This window comes from Rhinatrema bivittatum, chromosome 8, assembly GCF_901001135.1.
Source record: "Rhinatrema bivittatum chromosome 8, aRhiBiv1.1, whole genome shotgun sequence".
Classification (NCBI taxonomy): Eukaryota; Metazoa; Chordata; class Amphibia; order Gymnophiona; family Rhinatrematidae; genus Rhinatrema; species Rhinatrema bivittatum.
The window spans coordinates 11587930-11609269 of record NC_042622.1 but is presented as its reverse complement, the minus strand read 5'-3'; the positions used below and the strand labels follow the sequence as shown (position 1 = coordinate 11609269).

The following is a 21340-nucleotide window of genomic DNA, read 5'->3' as shown; positions in this document are numbered from 1 at the left end:
CAAAGCGAACAGCGGTACGGGAGATATTACGGGCCATCATCCCAATTCCTCCAGAGGCACAAAGAAAGGGGCGCTACTCCATTTACTTCGTGGTGCTAAAGAAAGAGGGGTCCTTTCGACCCATTCTAGACCTCAAAAGTGTGAACAAATGTCTAAAGGTTCCTCGCTTTTGCATGGAAACCCTGCGGTCGGTTATTGCTTCGGTCAGAAAGGGGGAATTTCTAGCATCGCTGGATCTGATGGAAGCGTACCTTCACATAGGCATCCGTCCAGACTACCAAAGGTTTCTTCGGTTCTGCATTCTGGGCCAGCATTTTCAGTTTCAGGCTCTTCCCTTCGGTCTGGCTACCGCGCCCAGGACATTCACCAAGGTTTTGGTGGTGGTGGCGGCGCATCTCCGGAGGGAAGGTCTCCTGGTTCATCCCTACTTGGACGACTGGCTGATTCGAGCGAAATCGGAAACGCTGGCCAGGGACACAATTCAGAGAGTACTACAGCTTCTTCAGTCGCTGGGATGGATGGTCAACCTCTCCAAGAGCAGGCTCGAACCCCTAGTCCTTGGAATATTTGGGAGCTCTTTTCGATACTCAGAAGGGAAGAGTTTTTCTTACCAAGGAACGCATCGCCAAATTACAAGACCAAGTGAGGGGCTTCTTGCTCAAGAGTACTCCCAGGGTCTGGGATTATCTACAAGTTCTTGGGTCCATGACTTCAACATTAGAGCTGGTGCCCTGGGTGTTTGCTCATATGCGGCCCTTGCAGTACGCATTACTGTCCCGATGGAACCCAGTGTCTGAGCTGTTCCTTCTACCTTTGCCGCTTACAGTGGCAGCGCAGGATAGTCTTGCGTGGTGGTTGGTGACGGACAATCTATCCCGGGGGCTTCCGCTGGAGGTGCCAGACTGGACAGTGGTCACCACGGATGCCAGCCTCTCTGGCTGGGGAGAGGTGTGCCAGAGGAGATTGGTACAGGGGCTATGGTCTCCCGAGGAATCTCAGTAGCCGATCAGTCAGCTGGAGACTCGAGTGGTGCAGTTAGTGTTACAAGTGTTCGGCCCTCTTCTGCAAGGGAGGGGGGCCAGGTGTTGTCGAATAATGCAACCACGGTGGCATACATCAACTGCCAAGGAGGAACCAGGAGCCATCCTGTGGCCGTCAGTTGATCTGCTGGGTGGAACAACACTTAGCATCGCGGCGTCTCACATCGCAGGCGTGGACAATGTGCAAGCGGATTTCCTCTGCCGGCATCATCTCGATCCTGGAGAATGGGAGTTGGCGGACAACGCTTTTCAGCGAATATGCGTAGTTTGGGGCAGGCCCAGCATGGATCTCATGGCAATGTTTCGGAACACCAAGGCTCCGAGTTTCTACGCTCGTCGTCAAGAGACGGGGCAGAAGGCGTAGATGCCCTGGCACTACCCTGGCCCACTGGCGTTCTACTGTACATATTCCCGCCTTGACTGTTGATCGGCAGGGTACTCCGACGGATAGAGCGTCACCCAGTACGAGTAATTTTAGTTGCGCTGGAATGGCCAAAGCACCCGTGGTTTGCAGACCGCCTTAATCTAGCGGTGGCAGGTCCACTACAGTTTCCAGAGATCCTGGACCTACTTCATCAAGGACCTGTTTGTTTGGAAGAAGTCGATCGCTTCTGTCTAGCGGCGTGGCTTTTGAAAGCCGCCGCCTAAGTCGCAAAGGTTATTCTCCTGTGGTGGTTTCCACTCTCCTCTGGTCACGTAAGACATCCAACTAATCTCGTGTACGTTAGAGTGTGGAAGGTTTTTGAGTCCTGGTATCTAGAATTGGATGTCTCACCAACTCGAGCTTCAGTGTTGGATATTCTGTGTTTTCTTCAAAGTGGGCTGTCCAAGGGCTTATTATGCAGTTCTTTACGAGTTCAGGTAGCAGCACTTAGTTGTTTGTGTGGTTTGGTGCAAGGCGGAGTGTTGGCGACACATCCAGATGTAGCTCGTTTCCTTCGAGGATTAAAGCACTTGTGTCCTCCGGTCAAATAGCCTTGTCCATCTTGGAGTCTGAATTTGGTGCTTACGGCCTCGTGTATTGAGCCTTTTGAACCTTTAAAAGAGGGTGATTCTGAAAGATCTTACCTTGAAAGTGATTTTTCTCATAGCCATTACTTCGGCTCGTAGGATGTCGGAACTCCAAGCTCTTTCTTGCAGGGAACCCTTTTTGAGGATCTCCGGTTCAGGAGTTTCTTTGAGGACGGTTCCTTCATTTCTGCCGAAGGTGGTGTCTTCTTTTCATGTCAATCAATCGGTGGAGCTTCCAGTCTTCAGGGAATTGGACCGGTCTAATCCTTTGTCCGGGGAATTGCGGAAGCTGGATGTTCGCAGGGCGTTACTGCGGTATTTGGAGGTTACTAATGATTTTCATCTGTCGGACCATCTCTTTGTGTTATGGAATGGTCCTCGATGGGGTCACATGGCTTCAAAAACTACCATTGCTCGATGGATGAAAGAGGCTATCAGCTCGGCTTATTTGCTACGGGGTAGACCTTCCCCAATTGGGCTATGTGCTCACTCTACTCGGTCGCAAGCGGAGTCCTGGGTGGAGTGTCACTTGGTTTCTCCACAGGAGATTTGTAGAGCGGCTAAGTGGAAGTCTCTACATACTTTCGCAAGGCATTACAGGTTGGATGTGCAAGCTGAGGAGTCGGGAGGATTTGGAGAAAGTGTGCTGCGAGTGGGCCTCTCTGGATCCCATCCCAGGTAAGAACAGCTATGGTACATCCCAGCAGTCTGGACTGATCTGGGTACGTACAGGGAAAGGAAAATTAGTTTCTTACCTGATAATTTTTGTTCCTGGATCAGTCCAGAGTCCCGTCTGAATGGAATTATGAACGTGGGGGAGAGTCCACTCGTTTTTTTTTCTGAAGGAATTTTCTTCCTCGGATTTTTTCCACATCTGCAGAGATTTGATTTGGTTAAACTTAAGTGGTTCTACAGGTTCAGGTCTTACACGGGTTCAGTGACCTGGTTGTAATTGTTTCTAGTTCAAGAGTAAGGGGCGGATTTTAAGAGCCCTGCTCGCGTAAATCCGCCCGGATTTACGCGAGCAGGGCCCTGCGCGCCGGTAAGCCTATTTTACATAGGCCTACCGGCGCGCGCAGACCCCGGGACTCGCGTACGTCCCGGGGTTTTCGGAGGGGGGCGTGTCGGGGGGCGGGCCCGGTCGTCGCGGCATTTCGGGGGCGTGTCGGGAGCGTTTTGGGGGCGGGTACGGAGGCGTGGCTACGGCCCGCGGCGGTCCGGGGGCATGGCCGCGCCCTCCGTACCCGCCCCCAGGTCGCGGCCCGGCGCGCAGGAGGCCCGCTGGCGCGCGGGGATTTACGTCTCCCTCCGGGAGGCGTAAATCCCCCGACAAAGGTAAGGGGGGGGGTTTAGACAGGGCCGGGCGGGTGGGTTAGGTAGGGGAAGGGAGGGGAAGGTGAGGGGAGGGCAAAGGAAAGTTCCCTCCGAGGCCGCTCCGATTTCGGAGCGGCCTTGGAGGGAACGGGTTAGGCAGTGCGGCTCGGCGCGCGCCAGCTATACAAAATCAATAGCCTTGCGCGCGCCGATCCAGGGATTTTAGTGGATACGCGCGGCTCCGCGCGTATCTACTAAAATCCAGCGTACTTTTGCTTGAGTCTGATGCGCAAGCAAAAGTAGGCTGATCGCGCTTCTTTTAAAATCTACCCCTTAGTGTACATAGTTATGGTATCTTATGGGAGCCATCATTGCACTCTCCTATATAAGGCAGAGTTTTGTTTTAAAAATGTCTCTGTCTCCATCTGCTGGGGGGCAAAACCTGGGAGTCTGGACTGATCCGTGGTATTACAGGAACGAAAATTATCAGGTAACAAACTAATTTTCCTTTTTCAGCAAGGTATTTGTAAAAGGAAAACTTTACAAAACAACTCAACCTGTATTAGTTTCACAAGTACCACCATGAAAAGGCAAGTGGCACTATCCAGCAGTAGATGCAGTGATTTTTCTAAAAAAATAAAATAAATTCCCAAATCTCAGTAGATGTTTATTCTACTTACAGTAAAATTATGAAGCCTCACATGAATGTACAGTGATATAGTTTTTCAATATAAAATTCAATTTACATAGACAAATATCAGGTAATCTTAAACAAACATACTTGATTCCTGCACACTTTTATGTAGGTCTTTTAATTACAAACATTTCAATTAAAAAAAAAATTCCACAGTAGATGCCTGTGTTAAACAAATCCTATTCTACATTTTAACATCTCTGACTACTGGTTTATATTGCAAACTATTAAAGTTCAAGAGGTTTGCAGGATTCCGATATCTGCAGCAATTTATTTACAAGGTGCAGTACTGGCTGTAAGATGCAAATGCTGAATTAATTTTATATAGGCAAAACACTTAACTACTGAAAATATCAAAATAATTATCAAACTTTTAAGTGTACAAGGTCAAATAAATTATACTTTTTATTCTATTTTTTTTTTTCAAAAAAGTGTACTTATAAAATAAGGGAACAGTAGCAGTATGTTTCATAGTGGAACGCGTTTCCACATAGTTCTTAGTACTTACACACCTTCAGCATCATTAATATCAGTGGAAGACTTTTAAATATATCTTATCAGGGACTTGTACTGTATGTACTAAAAAACATAACAGGTCAGCAGCAAAATGCATCCCTCCCAAAATTTTCAGGAAGATGAGAAACTTTCTTAATCCCCTTATATTTCAGCCTTCTATAAACAAAATGCTCAGATAAGTACAAAACAGATTTTAGCTGTTTCTGTTTTTCATACTCAAGTTGTACTATCTGCCATTGAATGTGCATTGCTTCAGAGTATCTAAAAGCATAGTTAGTTTTCACACAACTACTTAAAAGCATTCCACTGAGTACAAATTTTCAATTCAAAAAGAATGGTAATTTAATTTTGTTCTCTATTTTGAAAACAAATTACTAACTTGCCATGTTTAACATTTTAGTATAAAAATTTTTGGGATGAATTCAGAGACATTTTATATATCTGTAATTTTTTTATGAAAAGGAAGGATAGTAAGTGTACTTCTAGCTGTTATATTCAGATACTCTTGTGAGATTCAATACACACTCATCACATTCAATGTATGATCTGTAAAGATCAATTAAGAGACAGAAATAGTTGTTTAGTAAAATGTATCTTGCACATTTTCCTTAATTTACACAGAAATACCAGTATCTGAAATCTAAATATATGGCTCTTAAATCTGTGCCAAAATTTACTTACAAAAAGTACATAGCATTTACAAGTTATTGGAAAACATAACTTTATAATCTTAAAAAAGCAATATGCTCTTTGTAGACTCATTTTCCATTTTTGTATAATTCTGAATGGAAACTTTAAGACAGACATGAAACAGTACAAAAACAAAACATTAATGTCAGCACTATAAAGATTTTTATACATAAGGGGAAAAACCCTACAAACTCCAGTATGATCCAACTTTTTTTTGTACTTCGATTTAGATAATTAAACATTTTCTTGTTGAACACTGAATTTTCAGTAGAGTTTCCCATTAGAAGTTTTTTTGGGGAAAGGTGAGAACATATACATGGGAAATCGCATATCAAGTTTTAAGCTAGTAGATAATTGTTCTTTTTGCAGGGGTCAGGCTTTATTAAAATGGGTTTAATTCACTGTTGGTTTTTGGTCTGAAGAGGAAACAGTTTCTGTTTCTCCTGGCCTCTCAGCTTCTTTCTGTTTTTCAGGTTTCATGTCCTTACTACTCTCTTTGCTTTTACTGCGGTCCTTGCGGTCTTTTCTTTCTCTGTCCCGCTCCCTCTCTCGCTCTCTCTCTCTTGTTCGGTCCCGATCTCTTAAGTCTCTGTCCCTTTCTTTTTCTCTCTCTCGATCTCTGTCGCGGTCCCGCTCTCTGCTTCTTGATCTGTCTCTGTCACGATCTCTGTCGCGGTCCCGCTCTCTGCTTCTTGATCTGTCTCGGTCGCGATCTCTGTCGCGGTCCCGCTCTCTGCTTCTTGATCTGTCTCGGTCGCGATCTCTGTCGCGGTCCCGCTCTCTGCTTCTTGATCTGTCTCGTTCTCTGTCTCTGTCGCGGTCCCGCTCTCTGCTTCTTGATTTGTCTCGTTCTTTGTCTCGGTCACGGTCCCGCTCTCTGCTTCTTGATCTGTCTCGTTCTCTGTCTCGGTCCCGTTCTCTGCTTCTTGATCTGTCTCGTTCTCTGTCTCGGTCGCGATCCCTCTCTCTGCTTCTTGATCTGTCTCGTTCTCGGTCACGGTCGCGATCCCTCTCTCTGCTTCTTGATCTGTCTCGTTCTCTGTCTCGGTCCCTCTCTCTGCTTCTTGATCTGTCTCGTTCTCTGTCTCGGTCCCTCTCTCTGCTTCTTGATCTGTCTCGATCTCTATCTCTGTCGCGGTCCCTCTCTCTGCTTCTTGATCTGTCTCGATCTCTGTCTCGGTCGCGATCCCTCTCTCTGCTTCTTGATCTGTCTCGATCTCTGTCTCGGTCGCGATCCCTCTCTCTGCTTCTTGATCTGTCTCGTTCTCGTCTCCTGTGAGAATCTCTTTCCCAGTCCCGGACTTTTGCTCTGTCTCGGTTTCTTTCCCATTCTTTGTTTCGCTCTGGATCTTTATCTCTGTCCCGGCTCCGCTCCAGTTCCTTGTCCCGGTCCCGGTTCCGATCTGATTCCTTGTCCCGGTCCCGGTTTTGGTCCCTTTCTCTGCTTCTGTCACGCTCACGGTTTGGATCTCTTTCTCTTTGCCTATCCCAGGTTCGGTTTCTTTCCCAATCTCTTTCTCTGTTCCAGTTTCTGCCACGTTCTCTGTCCCAAGGGCCATTATGGTCTCGATCACGCCATCTTTCCTCAAACCCTCTGCTTTGTCGATTCTCAGATTGGTGAGGCTCTGACTGATTAACTGGTTTTTCTTTTTGATCTCCTTCATATCTTTCTTTGTGTCTTCCTTCAAAAGCTTGAGTTCTGTGCTCATGATCTTTGCCTTCTCTGGACTCGGTTGATGGCCAAGGAGCTTCTGACTCACGCCTTTGTCCTGAAAAGTTGGAAGAGGGATCACGTGGCCCCCCTTTCTCCCATATATCTTTCCTGTGCTGTGGTGGATGACTTGGCAGTTCAAGGAGTGGTCTAGGAGGTTTTAAACCTTGTGGAGACTGTCCTTGAAAATTAAATCTAGGTGGAGGTGCACTTTGTTCAGAAAATTTAGCAGCTGCACGTCCTCTTCCTCCTCGCTGGTTTGTGAACATGGATAGTGGATTTGCTTTCTGTTCATCTAACTGGTAGGGTAGAGGTCCTCTTTGTCCCTGCATGTGGCCTGATACTGGGCCTCTTTCTTCAAACTGGCTTGAATGATTACCTCTTGAACTCCCCAAATGAATAGATGCTGGTCCTCTCTGACCTCCAAACTGGGATTTTATAGGGCCTCCTCGTCGGCCCTTAAATTGTGAAGGGGCAGGCCTCCTCTGACCACTGAAATGAAAAGGCAGATGCCCTCTGTTTCCCCCAAATTGTCCTGGTCCTGGTCCTCTTGGCCCTTCAAACTGGGAGGGAACACCACCCATGTTATTGAACTGGGAGTCTTTAACTTCCATTCGAGGCCCACTATGGTCCTCAAATTGGGATGGCGATGAACCTCTTTGATCACCAAGTTGAGAGGGTGAAGATCCTCTGTTATCCACAAACAGAGGAGAAGGGCCACACTGTCCAGAAAATAATGATGGGATAGATCCTTTTTGTCCTCCAAATCTGATAGTTGGAGGCCCTCTATTTCCATCAATAGGAGGGGCACTATTGTCCTCTGAAATATGTGGTGAACCTCTCTTCCCTGGGAAGTTGGATATGTGAGAACCTTTGAGTGTTCCAACTGGTATTTGAGGTTCATTCTGTCCAAACTGTACCTGAGGGGGTCCTCCTTTCTGTCCTAACAAAGGAAATGGACCTGGTCCCCTGTTTTCTTCAAAAGGTTGAGCAGGGGATCCTCCTTTTTGCCCTAACAAAGGAAATGGAGCTGGCCCCCTGCTTTCTTCAAAAGGCTGGGACGGGGGTCCTCCTTTCTGTCCTAACAAAGGAAATGGAGCTGGCCCCCTGCTTTCTTCAAAAGGCTGGGACGGGGGTCCTCCTTTCTGTCCTAACAAAGGAAATGGAGCTGGCCCCCTGCTTTCTTCAAAAGGCTGGGATGGGGTTCCACCTTTCTGTCCTAACAAAGGAAATGGAGCTGGCCCTCTGTTTTCTTCAAAAGGCTGGGACGGGGTTCCTCCTTTCTGTCCTAACAAAGGAAATGGAGCTGGCCCCCTGCTTTCTTCAAAAGGCTGGGACGGGGGTCCACCTTTCTGTCCTAACAAAGGAAATGGAGCTGGCCCCCTGCTTTCTTCAAAAGGCTGGGACGGGGGTCCACCTTTCTGTCCTAACAAAGGAAATGGAGCTGGCCCCCTGCTTTCTTCAAAAGGCTGGGACGGGAGTCCACCTTTCTGTCCTAACAAAGGAAATGGAGCTGGCCCCCTGCTTTCTTCAAAAGGCTGGGACGGGGTTCCACCTTTCTGTCCTAACAAAGGAAATGGGGCAGGCCCTCTGTTTTCTTCAAAAGGCTGGGACGGGGGTCCTCCTTTCTGTCCTAACAAAGGAAATGGAGCTGGCCCCCTGCTTTCTTCAAAAGGCTGGGATGGGGTTCCACCTTTCTGTCCTAACAAAGGAAATGGAGCTGGCCCCCTGCTTTCTTCAAAAGGCTGGGATGGGGGTCCTCCTTTCTGTCCTAACAAAGGAAATGGGGCAGGCCCTCTGTTTTCTTCAAAAGTTTGGGACGGGGGTCCTCCTTTCTGTCCTAACAAAGGAAACGGAGCAGGCCCTCTGTTTTCTTCAAAAGGCTGGGATGGGGGTCCTCCTTTCTGTCCTAACAAAGGAAATGGGGCAGGCCCTCTGTTTTCTTCAAACGTTTGGGGGGGTCCTCCTTTCTGTCCTAACAAAGGAAACGGAGCAGGCCCTCTGTTTTCTTCAAACGTTTGGGACGGGGGTCCTCCTTTCTGTCCTAACAAAGGAAATGGGGCAGGCCCTCTGTTTTCTTCAAACGTTTGGGACGGGGGTCCTCCTTTCTGTCCTAGCAAAGGAAATGGAGCAGGCCCTCTGTTTTCTTCAAAACGCTGGGATGGGGGTCCCCCTTTCTGTCCTAACAAAGGAAATGGAGCAGACCCTCTGTTTTCTTCAAAACGCTGGGATGGAGGTCCCCCTTTCTGTCCTAACAAAGGAAATGGAGCAGACCCTCTGTTTTCTTCAAAGGACTGGGACGAGGGTTGTCCTTTCTGTCCTAAGAAAGGAAATGGAGTTGGAACCCTATTTTCTTCAAAAGACTGAGATGGGGTTCCTCCCCTCTGTCCTATCAAAGGAAATGGAGCTGGCCCCCTGTCTTCATAGGGCTGAGGTACTGGTCCTCCTTTTTGTCCTAACAGTGGAAAGGGTGCTGGTCCTCTGTTTTCTTCAAAGGGCTGAGATGGGGGTCCTTCTCTTTGTCCTATCAATGGAAATGGAGCTGTTCCCCTGTTGTCAAAGGACTGAGGCAGGGAACCTCCTTTCTGGCCTAACAATGGAGCTGGCCCCCTGTTATCAAAGGGCTGTGATGGGGGTCCTCCTTTCTGTCCCAACAAAGGAAATGGAGCTGCTCCCCTATTGCCTTCAAAGTTTTGTGATGGAACTCCTCCTTTCTGTCCTAATATAGGAAATGGAGTTGCTCCCCTGTTACTTTCAAAGATTTGGGATTGAGATACCCCTTTTACCTCAACATGAACAGATTGGGATTCAGTTTGCTCTACAAATTGAGAAGACCGATTATTTCGTTGATCTTCATATTTTAAGGCTGATAATCCTTGATCTGGTTCCAGATGATCCACATGCTTTTCTAGAGGTTTTAACATTGGATTTGAAAATGAAGGTCTTCCAACTACTGAAGAATTCACATTTTGAGTGTCATTTGGCCAAGGTGCATTATGTGAACTTAAAAAGGATTGGCCTTCAGTAGATGCAGCAGGAAAATTGGACTGAATTGATGCACTAGAGGGTGTTGGTAGCAGAACTTTCCGTAAAGGTACAGGGGCATCAGCAGGTGTTCCTACACTCATGCTAGGATGCAAAGCTTCCAAATGACTTGTGCTTTCAGAATCTTCACGTTTAATATTTTGTGCATGCTTCTCAGAATATACAGATACTTTTTCACTTGACAGCCATTTATTATCATCACTGTGATCCAACTGGGTAGCAGAGGCTACGTCTTTACCTTCTGGAAGAGATAATATTTGTAATTCATTTTGACTGTTACCTAATGAATTGTCTCTCAGAAGTGTTTCATTTGATATCATCTCTACCTGTACCTGAGAATTAGAATTATTAGTCTCTGTAAACATTTTTTTAGAAGCTGCCTGTCGAGGATCCCTACTGTATCTTGGGTCACGGTTCTGATTTAACACTTGTGGTGACTGATTTGAGATAACAGTTACACTTGACTTTTCTAGGTTTTGTTCTTGCTGGAATAACTCAGTTTTTGTTAAAGAGGATTTTGGAGGTGGAGACATCAAAGCCTCAGATACTGAAAAGTGAGCCATTGATGCACATACAGCTGCTCTTTGCTGCCTCAGAGCTTCTTCTTGCTCTTCTAGTTGTCTTTTCTGTTCTTCTATTTGCTTGTTTAGCTCTTCTAACATTTTCTGCTGTTCTACTAGGGATGAAGAAGTGGATGTAACAGGTAAATACTCTGCAGAAACTTCCATGGGTTTATTTTTCAATTCTGTAGACATTTTATTTGGTAAATCATCAATGGTAACTTTTGCTTCTTCAAAAATTGTTTCATCTTCTGGATCATATGCTACCTCCTCTTGTCCAAATGTTTCACAAGGCTGGTCAGGCTCATACAGTTTTTCATTCTCAGGGACTACCTCCATTTCAAAAGCTTTTTCTGGGTCATATTCTTCTTCAGGGTCATATGGTCTATCATCTTCCTCTTCCTCTAAAAGTTTCTCTTTAGACATTTGACCAAACTGCTGTACAATTGGATCTAATAAAGGGGCAGTCCTCACTTCTTGATCCATGTTAACATCTTCATTTCCAAGACCTGGAATCTCTGGCTCAGAGTCTTTAATGTCAGAATCAAAAGGCTTCTTTTTTCCAAAAAGTGTTTGTAGAATGTGCTCTAGTGGAGTGGCTGTTTTTGAAGAAGATGAAGGTATGGAAGTGGATGAAGTTGTTGCTACTGAAATCTGAAAGGATGTGTTGCTAGAGGTAGTGGTTTCACTTTTAAGTGTTGAGGATAATGTCAACACTGAGGGTACCGTTACTTTAGGTGGTTCAGGCAGGGGAAGGGATGGTGGAGATCCAGGTGGTGTTGTACTAACAGCTGTATCTATAGAATAGGTTTGATATTGTGTAGCTTTCTTTTCTGGCTGAGAAGATATAGGTTCCTTAGGAAACTCCAAGAGATCCGTTTCCTCCTGCATCTGAACACGACTCCTCTTTTCTTCAATCTTTTCAGGCTCAGTGGTAGCAGCTGGACGTTTGCCTTTTTGACAGATCACTAATCCTAGGATTAAATTTGGGCGTGATGATTCTAGCCCTACAAAACAAAGAAGACAAAATTAAGTTTAAAAACTGAAATATTACAAATTAGTAGACAGCCATTATACAATTACACCTGCCCCAAATACTGCATACATAATGCTACTTCAGAAATTGTGTTGATAGGAAACAATCAGATTTTTAGGCAAATTTACATTTCTCTATTTAAATTAAATTAACAAAAAGGATAAGATTAAAGGGACCGATTACAAACATTTAAAAACTTTTTATTGGAATTTAGCAAAGTATTGTTCTTATAAAATCTGAGGGATTTATTTTTGTTTCCAATCTGCATTTCAGTGTTGATAACATTTGAATGAAATATTAAAAGGGCCTCACTGGAAACTGAAATTTTTAAATTATCCATATCTATGTCTAACAAGTAATGCAATCTTCTCCCACACTGGACTTGACCTGAAGGAAACATGTTTAAGGACAAGAGGGGAATTTCAGAAGCATATAATGTCTGTTAAAGTGCAAAATAAGGTACCAGTTTGCACTGGCCACGATGGTGGTTTGTGTAATGTGGACACATATTCACTGATAAACAGATTTGACTACAATATGGGCACCCGTACTCAGTGGCTAAAAGGAGCCAGTTGCTTCCTCTGCTGTGCCTCATTGCTAATCCCCTGTTATACAATATACAGCAATTCACATTTTTACTTATCAAAATGTGTTGATAGATAATGGATAAAAGATAAGTAGATGGCAGAGATTTAATTAACAGCAACTTTTTTTTCTTTAATAGTGTAATGTTATCTGTTTTCTATGTCAAATGTGTCTATAAACTATCAAAGTTATTCAATTCTAAATTGTCTAACTGTATAATCCCTTATTACAGGCTGATTGATAGCACCAATTTAGGTTTTTCAATAAACAGATTGTGTAGTACACATTTTTTATTTCTTTGTTTTACATTGTTATTTTTCATCTTCTGTGTAATTTAGTTAGTGAATATTTTGTCTTCTCTCATTACAAATTGACAGTTGTCCATTGTTTTCATCATTAAATTATTCACAGGTTTGCATTCTGATAGATGTTCTACATACTGTACATTTCTAAATCTATCTCAACATTAAAAGATGGATTTGCTTAGAGATAAATTAAAGGCAAAACCCCCCCAAAAAACAAAACTAGCATTCAACAAATATAAAGGATCCCAAAAAGAGGAACACAGGGAAGAACATCTGATGAAACTGAGGAAGACAAAGAAAGAAATCAAGAAAGCAAAATGCCAGGTGGAAGAAAGGATTGCCAAAGAGGTAAAGCGAGGTGACAAAACATTTTTCAGATATATCAGAGAAAGGTCCAAAGTGGTATGTGAAATTGAAAGGTGACAAAGATCAATTTGTGGAGAGAGACAAAGAAATGGCCAAAATAAACAAATGCTTCAGTTTTGTGTTCACTAAAGAAGACCCTGGAAGAGGACCGTTGCTAGTTGACAAGACTGTGGATGGGGGTGGAGTAGACAAAACTCCGTTTACAGAAGAGAACGTATGGGAGGAGCTAGGAAAACAGAAGTGGACAAAGCCATGGGGCCCAATGAGGTTCATCCCAGCATACTGAGGGAGCTCAGAGATGTGCTGGCGGGTTCACTGAAGGCCCTGTTCAATAGATCCTGGTAATGGGAGTGGTGCTGAGTGATTAGAGAATGGTGGTGTTCTTGCTTCATAAGAGTTGGAACAGAGAGGAGGCTGGAAACTACAGGCCGGTTAGCCTCACCTCAGTGGTGGTAAAATTAATGAAGACTCTGCTAAAGAAAAAGGATAGTGAACTGTCTACAATCCAGTGGGTTGCTCAACCCAAAGCAGCATGTATTCACCAGGGGAAGGTCCTGTCAGACAAATCTAATTTCTTTTGATTGGGTGACTAGAGAATTAGGTCAGGGAAGAAAGCTCAATGTAATTTACCTGGAGTTTAGTAAAGCTTTTGATACAGTCCCACATAGGAGACTCATGAACAAAATGAGAAGCTTGGGAGTGGGTCCAAGGTAGTAGTTTGGATTGCAAACTGGTTGACTGACAGGAGACAGTGTGTAATGGTAGATGGAACTTACGCTGAAGAAAGCATGGTGTTAAGTAGAGTGCCATAGGGATCAGTTTTGGGACCAGTTCTGTTCAATATCTTTGTGAGCGACCTGGCGGTAGAGATAGAAGATAAAGTTTGCCTATTTGCATATGATACTAAGATCTGCAACAGAGTGAACATGCCTGAAGGAGTAGAGAGAATGAAAAGTGATTTAAGAAAGCTTGAAGAGTGGTCAAAGATTTGGCAGCTGGGATTCAATGCCAAGAAGTGCAGATTCATGCATCTGGGGTGCGACAATCTAAAAGAGCTGTTATGTGATGGGCGGTGAAAGACTAATGCTAACAGACTGGGAGATGGACCTTGGTGTGATAGTGTCTGATGATCTGAAGATGGTGAAGCAATCTGACAAGGTGATAGCTAAAGCCTGAAGAATGCTGGGCTGCATAGAGAGAGGAATAACCAGTAAGAAAACAGGTGATAATGCCCTTGTACAGGTCCTTAGAGAGGCCTCACCTGGAGTACTGCATTCAGTACTAGTGCCCGTATCTCAAAAAGGATAAAGACAGGACAGAGGAGGTCCAAAGAAGAGCAACAAAAATGGTGAGGAGTCAGCACTGGAAGACTTGTGAGGAGAGGCTGAAGGAGCTGAAAATGTATACCATGGAAGAGAGGAGGTGCAGGGGAGATAGGATACAGACCTTCAGATACCTGAAAGGTTTTAATGATGCACAATCAAATCTTTTCCATTGGAAAGAAATCAATAGAACTAGAGGTCATGAAATGAAACTGCAGGGAGGACGACTCAGAACCAATGTCAGGAAATATTTCTTCATGGAGAGAGTGGTGAATGCCCTTCCGGACGAGGTGGTGAAGACGAAAACAGTGAAGGAATTGAAAAGGGGCATGGGATAAACTGTTGATCCCTAAAGGCTAGAGGATGGAAATAAAGAAAAGCGTTGTGGGGGGGGGGGGGGGGGGGGGGTGGCAGATGCTACCCTTAACAAATAAGCCTTGATATTATTAATGGAACTCCATCATTGCTCTCTACTTCAACGGCAGTGGGAAAAGGGGAATTGGATTCAGACAGCAACCAACAAGTGCCCTGACTTTTACAGTTTGGGGAACTAATAAACATGGGGGTAACTTGCTGATGTGGCTTTTACTACCCTTAATCACTAAGCCTGATGTTTTTGATGCAGCTCCATCATTGCTCTATGCTTCCATGGCAAGGGTTAATGGAAATTGGATTCAAACAGCATCCGAGGGCCCTGACTTTTATGGTCTGGGAAACTGGTAATCTGTACAGTGCAGCAGACACTGGTATAACCTTGCTGGGCAGACTGGGTGGATCATTTGGCCCTTTTCTGCCATGATTTCTGTTTCTATTGAAGCTCAAGATACAACCTATAGGCAGGGACCTGAATTTATTACAAGACCTCAGGACAGCAACCTGCCTATTATACTGAATTTTAATTTGCCTTGTACACGGGTTTGGAAAAGCGAGTAATTAAATCCAAAATCCAGATACAAATATGATGACTCATAAATAAAGTACAAAACTAGCAACATTTGCCAACATAATGCAAAATTATTGGCTACTGCTGTTACACATCATAACTGAGAATTGGCCACTGTTGGAAACAGGATGCTGGGCTTGATGGACCCTTGGTCTGACCCAGTATGGCAACTTCTTATGTTCTTATGAGGAGGAAAGTGCAGTATCAGCAGATTGGGGCTGGAGGTAGGATGAATATGCAGCAGGGGCTGCAGTGGCAGATCATGACCCAAGGGATGAAGGAAGTGGCAACAAGAGCAGCAGATCAAAGCACAGACAGGAGGGAAGCGGCAGCAGGTCAGAGCTTGGGGCAGAGGGTGGGGGACGTTTCATGTATTGGTAAAAGCTTCAAAATGTAAAACAAAAAAGTGCAAAAAGGGAATACTAATTTAAGGTTTTAAATATATTTCAAACTTCCACAAAAATCTACGAGATCCATATTCAAAAGCATTTAGCCAGCTAATTCACAAGTTAGCCAGCTAGAATTTAGCCTAAGTTAGGGGCATTCCGGAGGAGTAACTGGGAGACGTTATCCAGCTAATGCTGATATTCAGAGTTAGCTGGATGACTTAGCCAATGAGCTTATCTAAAGTTAGCCAGCTATGGTTAGCTGACTAACTGCAGCTGCACTATTGAATATACCTCCAAATTTGGCCAGATAAGTTTATCCGGCTAACTATGGACCTCTACTTTTACAAGAATCCCAGTAAAACCAATAATTTACAATTCTGAGGATATTATGAACAATCTTCACATCATTCTCAGGATATAAACATCCTTTCGGAGGCAACACCTGCAGAAAGTAAAATTCAGACTGAAGCTCGATTGATCAACTTCATTTCTAGAAGCTAAACAGTTGAAGGAGTAGGTGTAGGCATTTAAGCCTGTATAACTGACAGCTAGGAGATATCTTTTGCTAAGACATAATACATAGAAACAAGTTAGCATACTGGATTGGCCAGTTGGTCTTTATCTGCCATCTTTTACTACTTGCTACTATTATTCATGTGCTGATCACTGGGCACCTGGATTATTATAATTTTACATGGGCACTCATAAAAATAAAACAATATAAACTACAATATGTTCAAAACACAGCTGCTTGCATAAGGCTGCACGACCATATTATGCCCTCCTTGTATAAATTACACTTCGGCCCAGTGAATGCACAGATCCAATTTATGGTTTTCTTTAATTTTTAAAGCTCTTTTGGATTGGGTCCCAAATATCTTAAAAGGCTCAATTGCTTCACATTCTTTGCAAGAGGCTCTCTTGTTTGTGTTAGCATCAACTACTCATTATGTGGAACAGGCTTTCTTGGTTTTGCCCTAAACCTTTTTTTATTTGTGGGTTGCCTATTCCTTTCTTTTAGGATCTGCTGGTTAGCAAACTAGCTTGCTGGACTATTGTTATTGTTTGGTTGCCTTTTCATGTTTGTTACAGTGTTGGTTTAGTTATGTTTTGTTTTTGTGTTATTTTATGTTGCATTTTAATTATGATTGTACACTGCCTAGAGTTTCATGTTAGGTGTCTAATAAATATAAATGTAATAATATATATTACCAAGTATATCATCTTCATTTCAATGAATTTTGGTTTTGTATTTTTCTTTTCTTTTTTTTTTTTTAAGGAAAGAGATTAGGTTCTATTATTTAGAGTAACAAATTTAAAGACAGACTTGAAAGTAGTGTAATAAAAAAATTCTATGTAAAATGAAATTTTTCACATTTTAATAATTAAAAAATAAATCTGAGGTTTCATTATAAGAAATACTAACCCATATAGCTATATAAAAAGATGGGAGAGAGGAAACTAGAATTGTTCAGCATATAATGACAAGATTTTGTGAATTTCAATAAAGCAGACTCCTCTAGGTCTGCTTTGTTGAATACTAATTGATGAATGCTGATAGCTAAAACATTTGTAATTTTTTAAATTAGCTATTCATGTACTTGTTCTGTTGATTCATTTTTAATACACTCCTCAATGTCCAGTTTATAAACAAGGCTTTTATCCTATTTTGACTTTCCAAGTAAAAAATAAAAATAAATTGTCCTTTGTCATATAAACAAAAATATAGACAGGCTCTGGCAACATCTGTATCTGACTATTGAACTGTTGATGTGATATAACATTTATAAAAGGAAAAATAATCTGTGTGTAGGAATTTAATACGGTTTACAAACTTATGAGCCTGTCAGAAATATGTTTTTGTGGACAGGTGTTCAAAATAACACTGAGTTTCATGGTCTATTGCATTGTTACTACTTCAATCTCCTGAATTTTATTTCAGTAATAATGCTTTTGAGTGTCTCTAGTGTTCTTAAGAATTCAATAGATTTTTTTCTTAAAGCTAAACAGTTAGCATTCAGAGCAAGTGAAACAATGCAGGACTTTGTTATATGCACACACACATTTCTAGTTTAGGATTTTGTCTTTGCTCTCATAGAAATTCCTACCCCCAAGGTTTTAGTGTTAACATGGAGCAGCTGTGAACCTTTCATGTTTGAACATACAACTCCGTATGCTTTTACTTTATTCTTCAAATTAGAGCTTGTGTAGTTTTCTTCTCCTCTTCAGTTGTTTTCATTGATCTTGTTGATTTGGTCGTTCCTCTTACTGCATTCATCTGAATTTCTACTAATGTGTTCTGTTCAGGTATATGTTGCAGATTCTATTTACTTGGCTTTGTCTATAGCATACTAAAGAAGCAACAAAGCAGTGTTTGTCTTCCTTGTACCCTACTACTCTTTAGTCTCTTGATCAGGGAAAATTCATGCCATTCTTTAAAAAAAAACAACCATGGAACTGTGGTAACACTTCATGAAAAATAGGCCAGATTAAAAATGAAAACGTGAGAGTTTGGATTTTTTTTAAAACCAAACTCTTCATGGTCAGCAGGAGGGAAGTGACATAGCAGCAGCCGGTCACTGAATTCTTATGAGTCTAAAGATGTTTAGCTCAGCTTTTCCCTGGTTTTCAGGAAGGTAAAGCTTCAGGATAACCGAGTCTGGTTTAAGTAGAATGGTTGAAAAGAAGACACTAAATTAGATAAGCAAATGACGAGAAAGAAAATGAATCACTAAATGCAGAGGCCTAGAGAGGCACAGCAATACACTTTGCTTACTTAAACCACTCAATCATGCCTACAGGCCACAGCAGAGCCTGTATTATACAAAAGGCCATTCAGTCTGCTGCAAAACAAAGGCTTCTTAGGGGAATCCAGGATAAAGTACATTGGAGGCCAGAGAGACAATCTTGGGGCCCCATTCTTCAAGTCCTTCCTCATTGATACAGAATGGGAGAAAAGCCAAGAACAAAGGGGAAGATCAGACCCATGTTATCCATTCCAGGATGCAGCAAGTATCAGAACTGGGATCTGTGGACTTTTTTTCCTTCCATTCTTTGTTAGTGATTATACTTTTGATTGGGGGAAGACTCATATTGAAATTGGAGAGCCCTAGGGTACCTCCAAGATTTTAGGAATGTGGGCACACCTGGGAGGAGGGATGACAAATACTCAATTCATAACCCCAAAATATGCATTATTTGAGACCATCTTGAAGTTGAGCAGATGCTTCCAGGGATTAAAAAAAAAAGCATAATCAAAGAAACTAGAAGCATAGTGGCAAAATAGTGAGCCACGAGGAATAAGGCAGATGACAACCTAGCCAGCTTACCTGAGGCTGTACTCTACCAGTGGTGTTTTAACTGATGATGTAAATGGGAGTCAGCAAAACAGCATTTAGTACAATGTAGATTATTTTGATTCAGACATTGTAGAAAGACATTATAATAATGTCTAATGTGTTAAAAATGGAAAAATGTGTAGCCTGAAAACAAAGAGGAATGCAAGGCCAGGATTTTTTTTATGGTTTTGCTACCTCAGAAGTTGCACACCAAGTTATGTATTACAAATTTCAATCCAACGCGTTCTAATAGAATGCTAATATAACAGCGTGATATGAAGGTTAATAACAGAAATACTAACAAGCACTATACTACAGAAAATTCCTTTTCCTGATTTTGTTCACAGCTCATTCTGTGAACCTTAAGTACTTTCTCAGAACATTATGAGAAAATGAAGAGGATTTAATGGTATAACTGTCTACTCTTTGATCCAAAAGAAAAAATGACTTCTCTGTGTACTGCATAAGTATGTATGTAAAATCTAGCATCTTTTCTCCTTATAGGATTTTATACATCCTTCCCCATGCTTCTATGCATCAGTAAAATGATGTGTGTTTACTAAGCCCAGTTCAGACCAAGCAATATTTATTTTCCCTACAAATCCAATTAAACTGTAATATTTAGTTTGATTTTCTGCTTGAACACTAGAGGGTAGCCTATGCTGTGCCCAATTTACTAATGTTCGATGCAATTTTTGACTGCTTATCCACCCCTACAAGCAAAGCTATGTATGTTACAAGTATATCTGGTAATATATCTAGAATGTATATTTTCTACTGTGACTCACATCTTATCTTTGAAATATATAATGCTTTATGGTAGTCTGCTTGTAAATACTACAAGCTGCTGTACAAGGATTATCATATGGTGAGACCTGTGCCAGGGAACTCAACTGCTGAAGAACATTAATAATGGGGGAAACTAAGCAGAAAAAAAGAACTTCTCCCCTACTCATCACACAGTATTTCCACTTTACAATATTTACTAGTGCTTTCACTGAAACGATAAGTAGTCTGTGTAGACAAGTACATGTTTGCTATTTAGAAATACACACAAAAAAAACTAGCTGATGAGATTTCAGAAAAATAAAACCTGCATTTGTGGCAATATAAAAACAAGAATCTCCCTTCTTCCCACCATCTGTAAAACTTCATTTGTGATGGATGAGAAGTTTGCTGTTTATTTCATCATGGGTTTTTCCCCCAAGTACTGCAGTGGCCTCTTCCATCTGGTTCTTGATGTATCGGTGTACGAATGAAGTCCAGCACCTATCAATATCAAATGGTCCTCTTCACAGCTCCAATACACTCTTGCTAAGAAGTATCAGGGGCTGGTCAAATACTATTAAGGGCAGAAGGGTTTTTATGTTCATTGACTTCTGTGTGGTATTCAGCATCAGTTAATCCCTACTTTACATATATATGTCTTTTCCTTTAAAGGCTCCTTTCTAAGACTGCATCACCCTTTTATGTTTGTTTCAAGTTGTATCTGATTGTGATGGAGCTAATGAGATGCATGCAACAGTATTTAAAATTAAGGAGACAATGACCACTTTTCTTGAACACTTTTATTAATCATTAGGCTAGAAAGAGCAGGAAGTAAAAGCAGTAATGTCCATTAAGTATTACTTGAAAAGCACTATTACAATCTTGGCATACAGAAATGTGTATATATATGTGTGTGTGTGTGTGTATGTACATGCATACAGAAAAATACACAAGAAGATATTGCTCACCTGGGCAAATATTAATGCCAACAAAATACTGAATGCTACTGTTTGACTTTAGAGACAAATTGAGAAATCATCTGAATCTAGTAAATATTGTGTTTGGTGAATCCTGGCTAACCTAAAATGTTGTATATAAAACAGTCTGAGCATGTCGTATATAAAACGGTATATCACTTATTATGGGGTCAATATTCAAAACTGACTGTTGATTAGAAACCATCCGGCTAAGTTATGATTAAATTTGACCTGTTTTATGGCACGTCTAGCTTTGCCCTACAATTTATGCAGCTAAGTATGAATAGTGGCAGATAGCCACATAAGTTGTACAGCTAACTTGCTCCACACCCACTACATACCTTATTTTTATGTGGCTACCTTTTTAGCTGTATAAGGGACTTATATAGCTAAGCAATGGCTGATGAATGTGCGCACACATTCAGTGGCCACTACTTAGTCACACTTATCCAGCTAAATAGCGTTCAACGCACTTTGAATATTGACCTCTATACTTTTACATTTTAGCAGTTTGTTCTGCAAGCTCTGGGTTTTACCTGTTTTGGGTTTTTTTTTTAAACGAAATAAGTGGATTTAAGCAAATTTAGTATTTCCAACCAGATTCAGAAATCATGCAAGTGGTTTCTGTTTTACTGAAGCATAGAAGAGCACTGCCACTGCCTTCAGGGTAACGTGTTCAATACACCAGGACTCACTGCTTTAGCAGTCAATTATCCATCACCAGAAAAGG

The 21340-nt window shown here is 42.2% G+C and overlaps 1 protein-coding gene across 7 annotated transcripts in view; it reads right to left on the bottom strand.

Annotated features, from left to right (window-relative positions):
* Positions 1 to 4014: 4014 nt before the first annotated feature.
* DIDO1 (death inducer-obliterator 1) overlaps positions 4015 to 21340 on the bottom strand; it is a 286952-nt gene continuing 269626 nt past the window's right edge. For all 7 annotated transcript variants that reach the window (XM_029613326.1, XM_029613323.1, XM_029613325.1 and 4 more), the window contains one exon: positions 4015 to 11588. In XM_029613326.1, coding sequence (XP_029469186.1) covers positions 5659 to 11588 — 5930 coding nt within the window. In that variant the 3' untranslated portion in view covers positions 4015 to 5658. The remainder of the gene's footprint in view (positions 11589 to 21340) is intronic.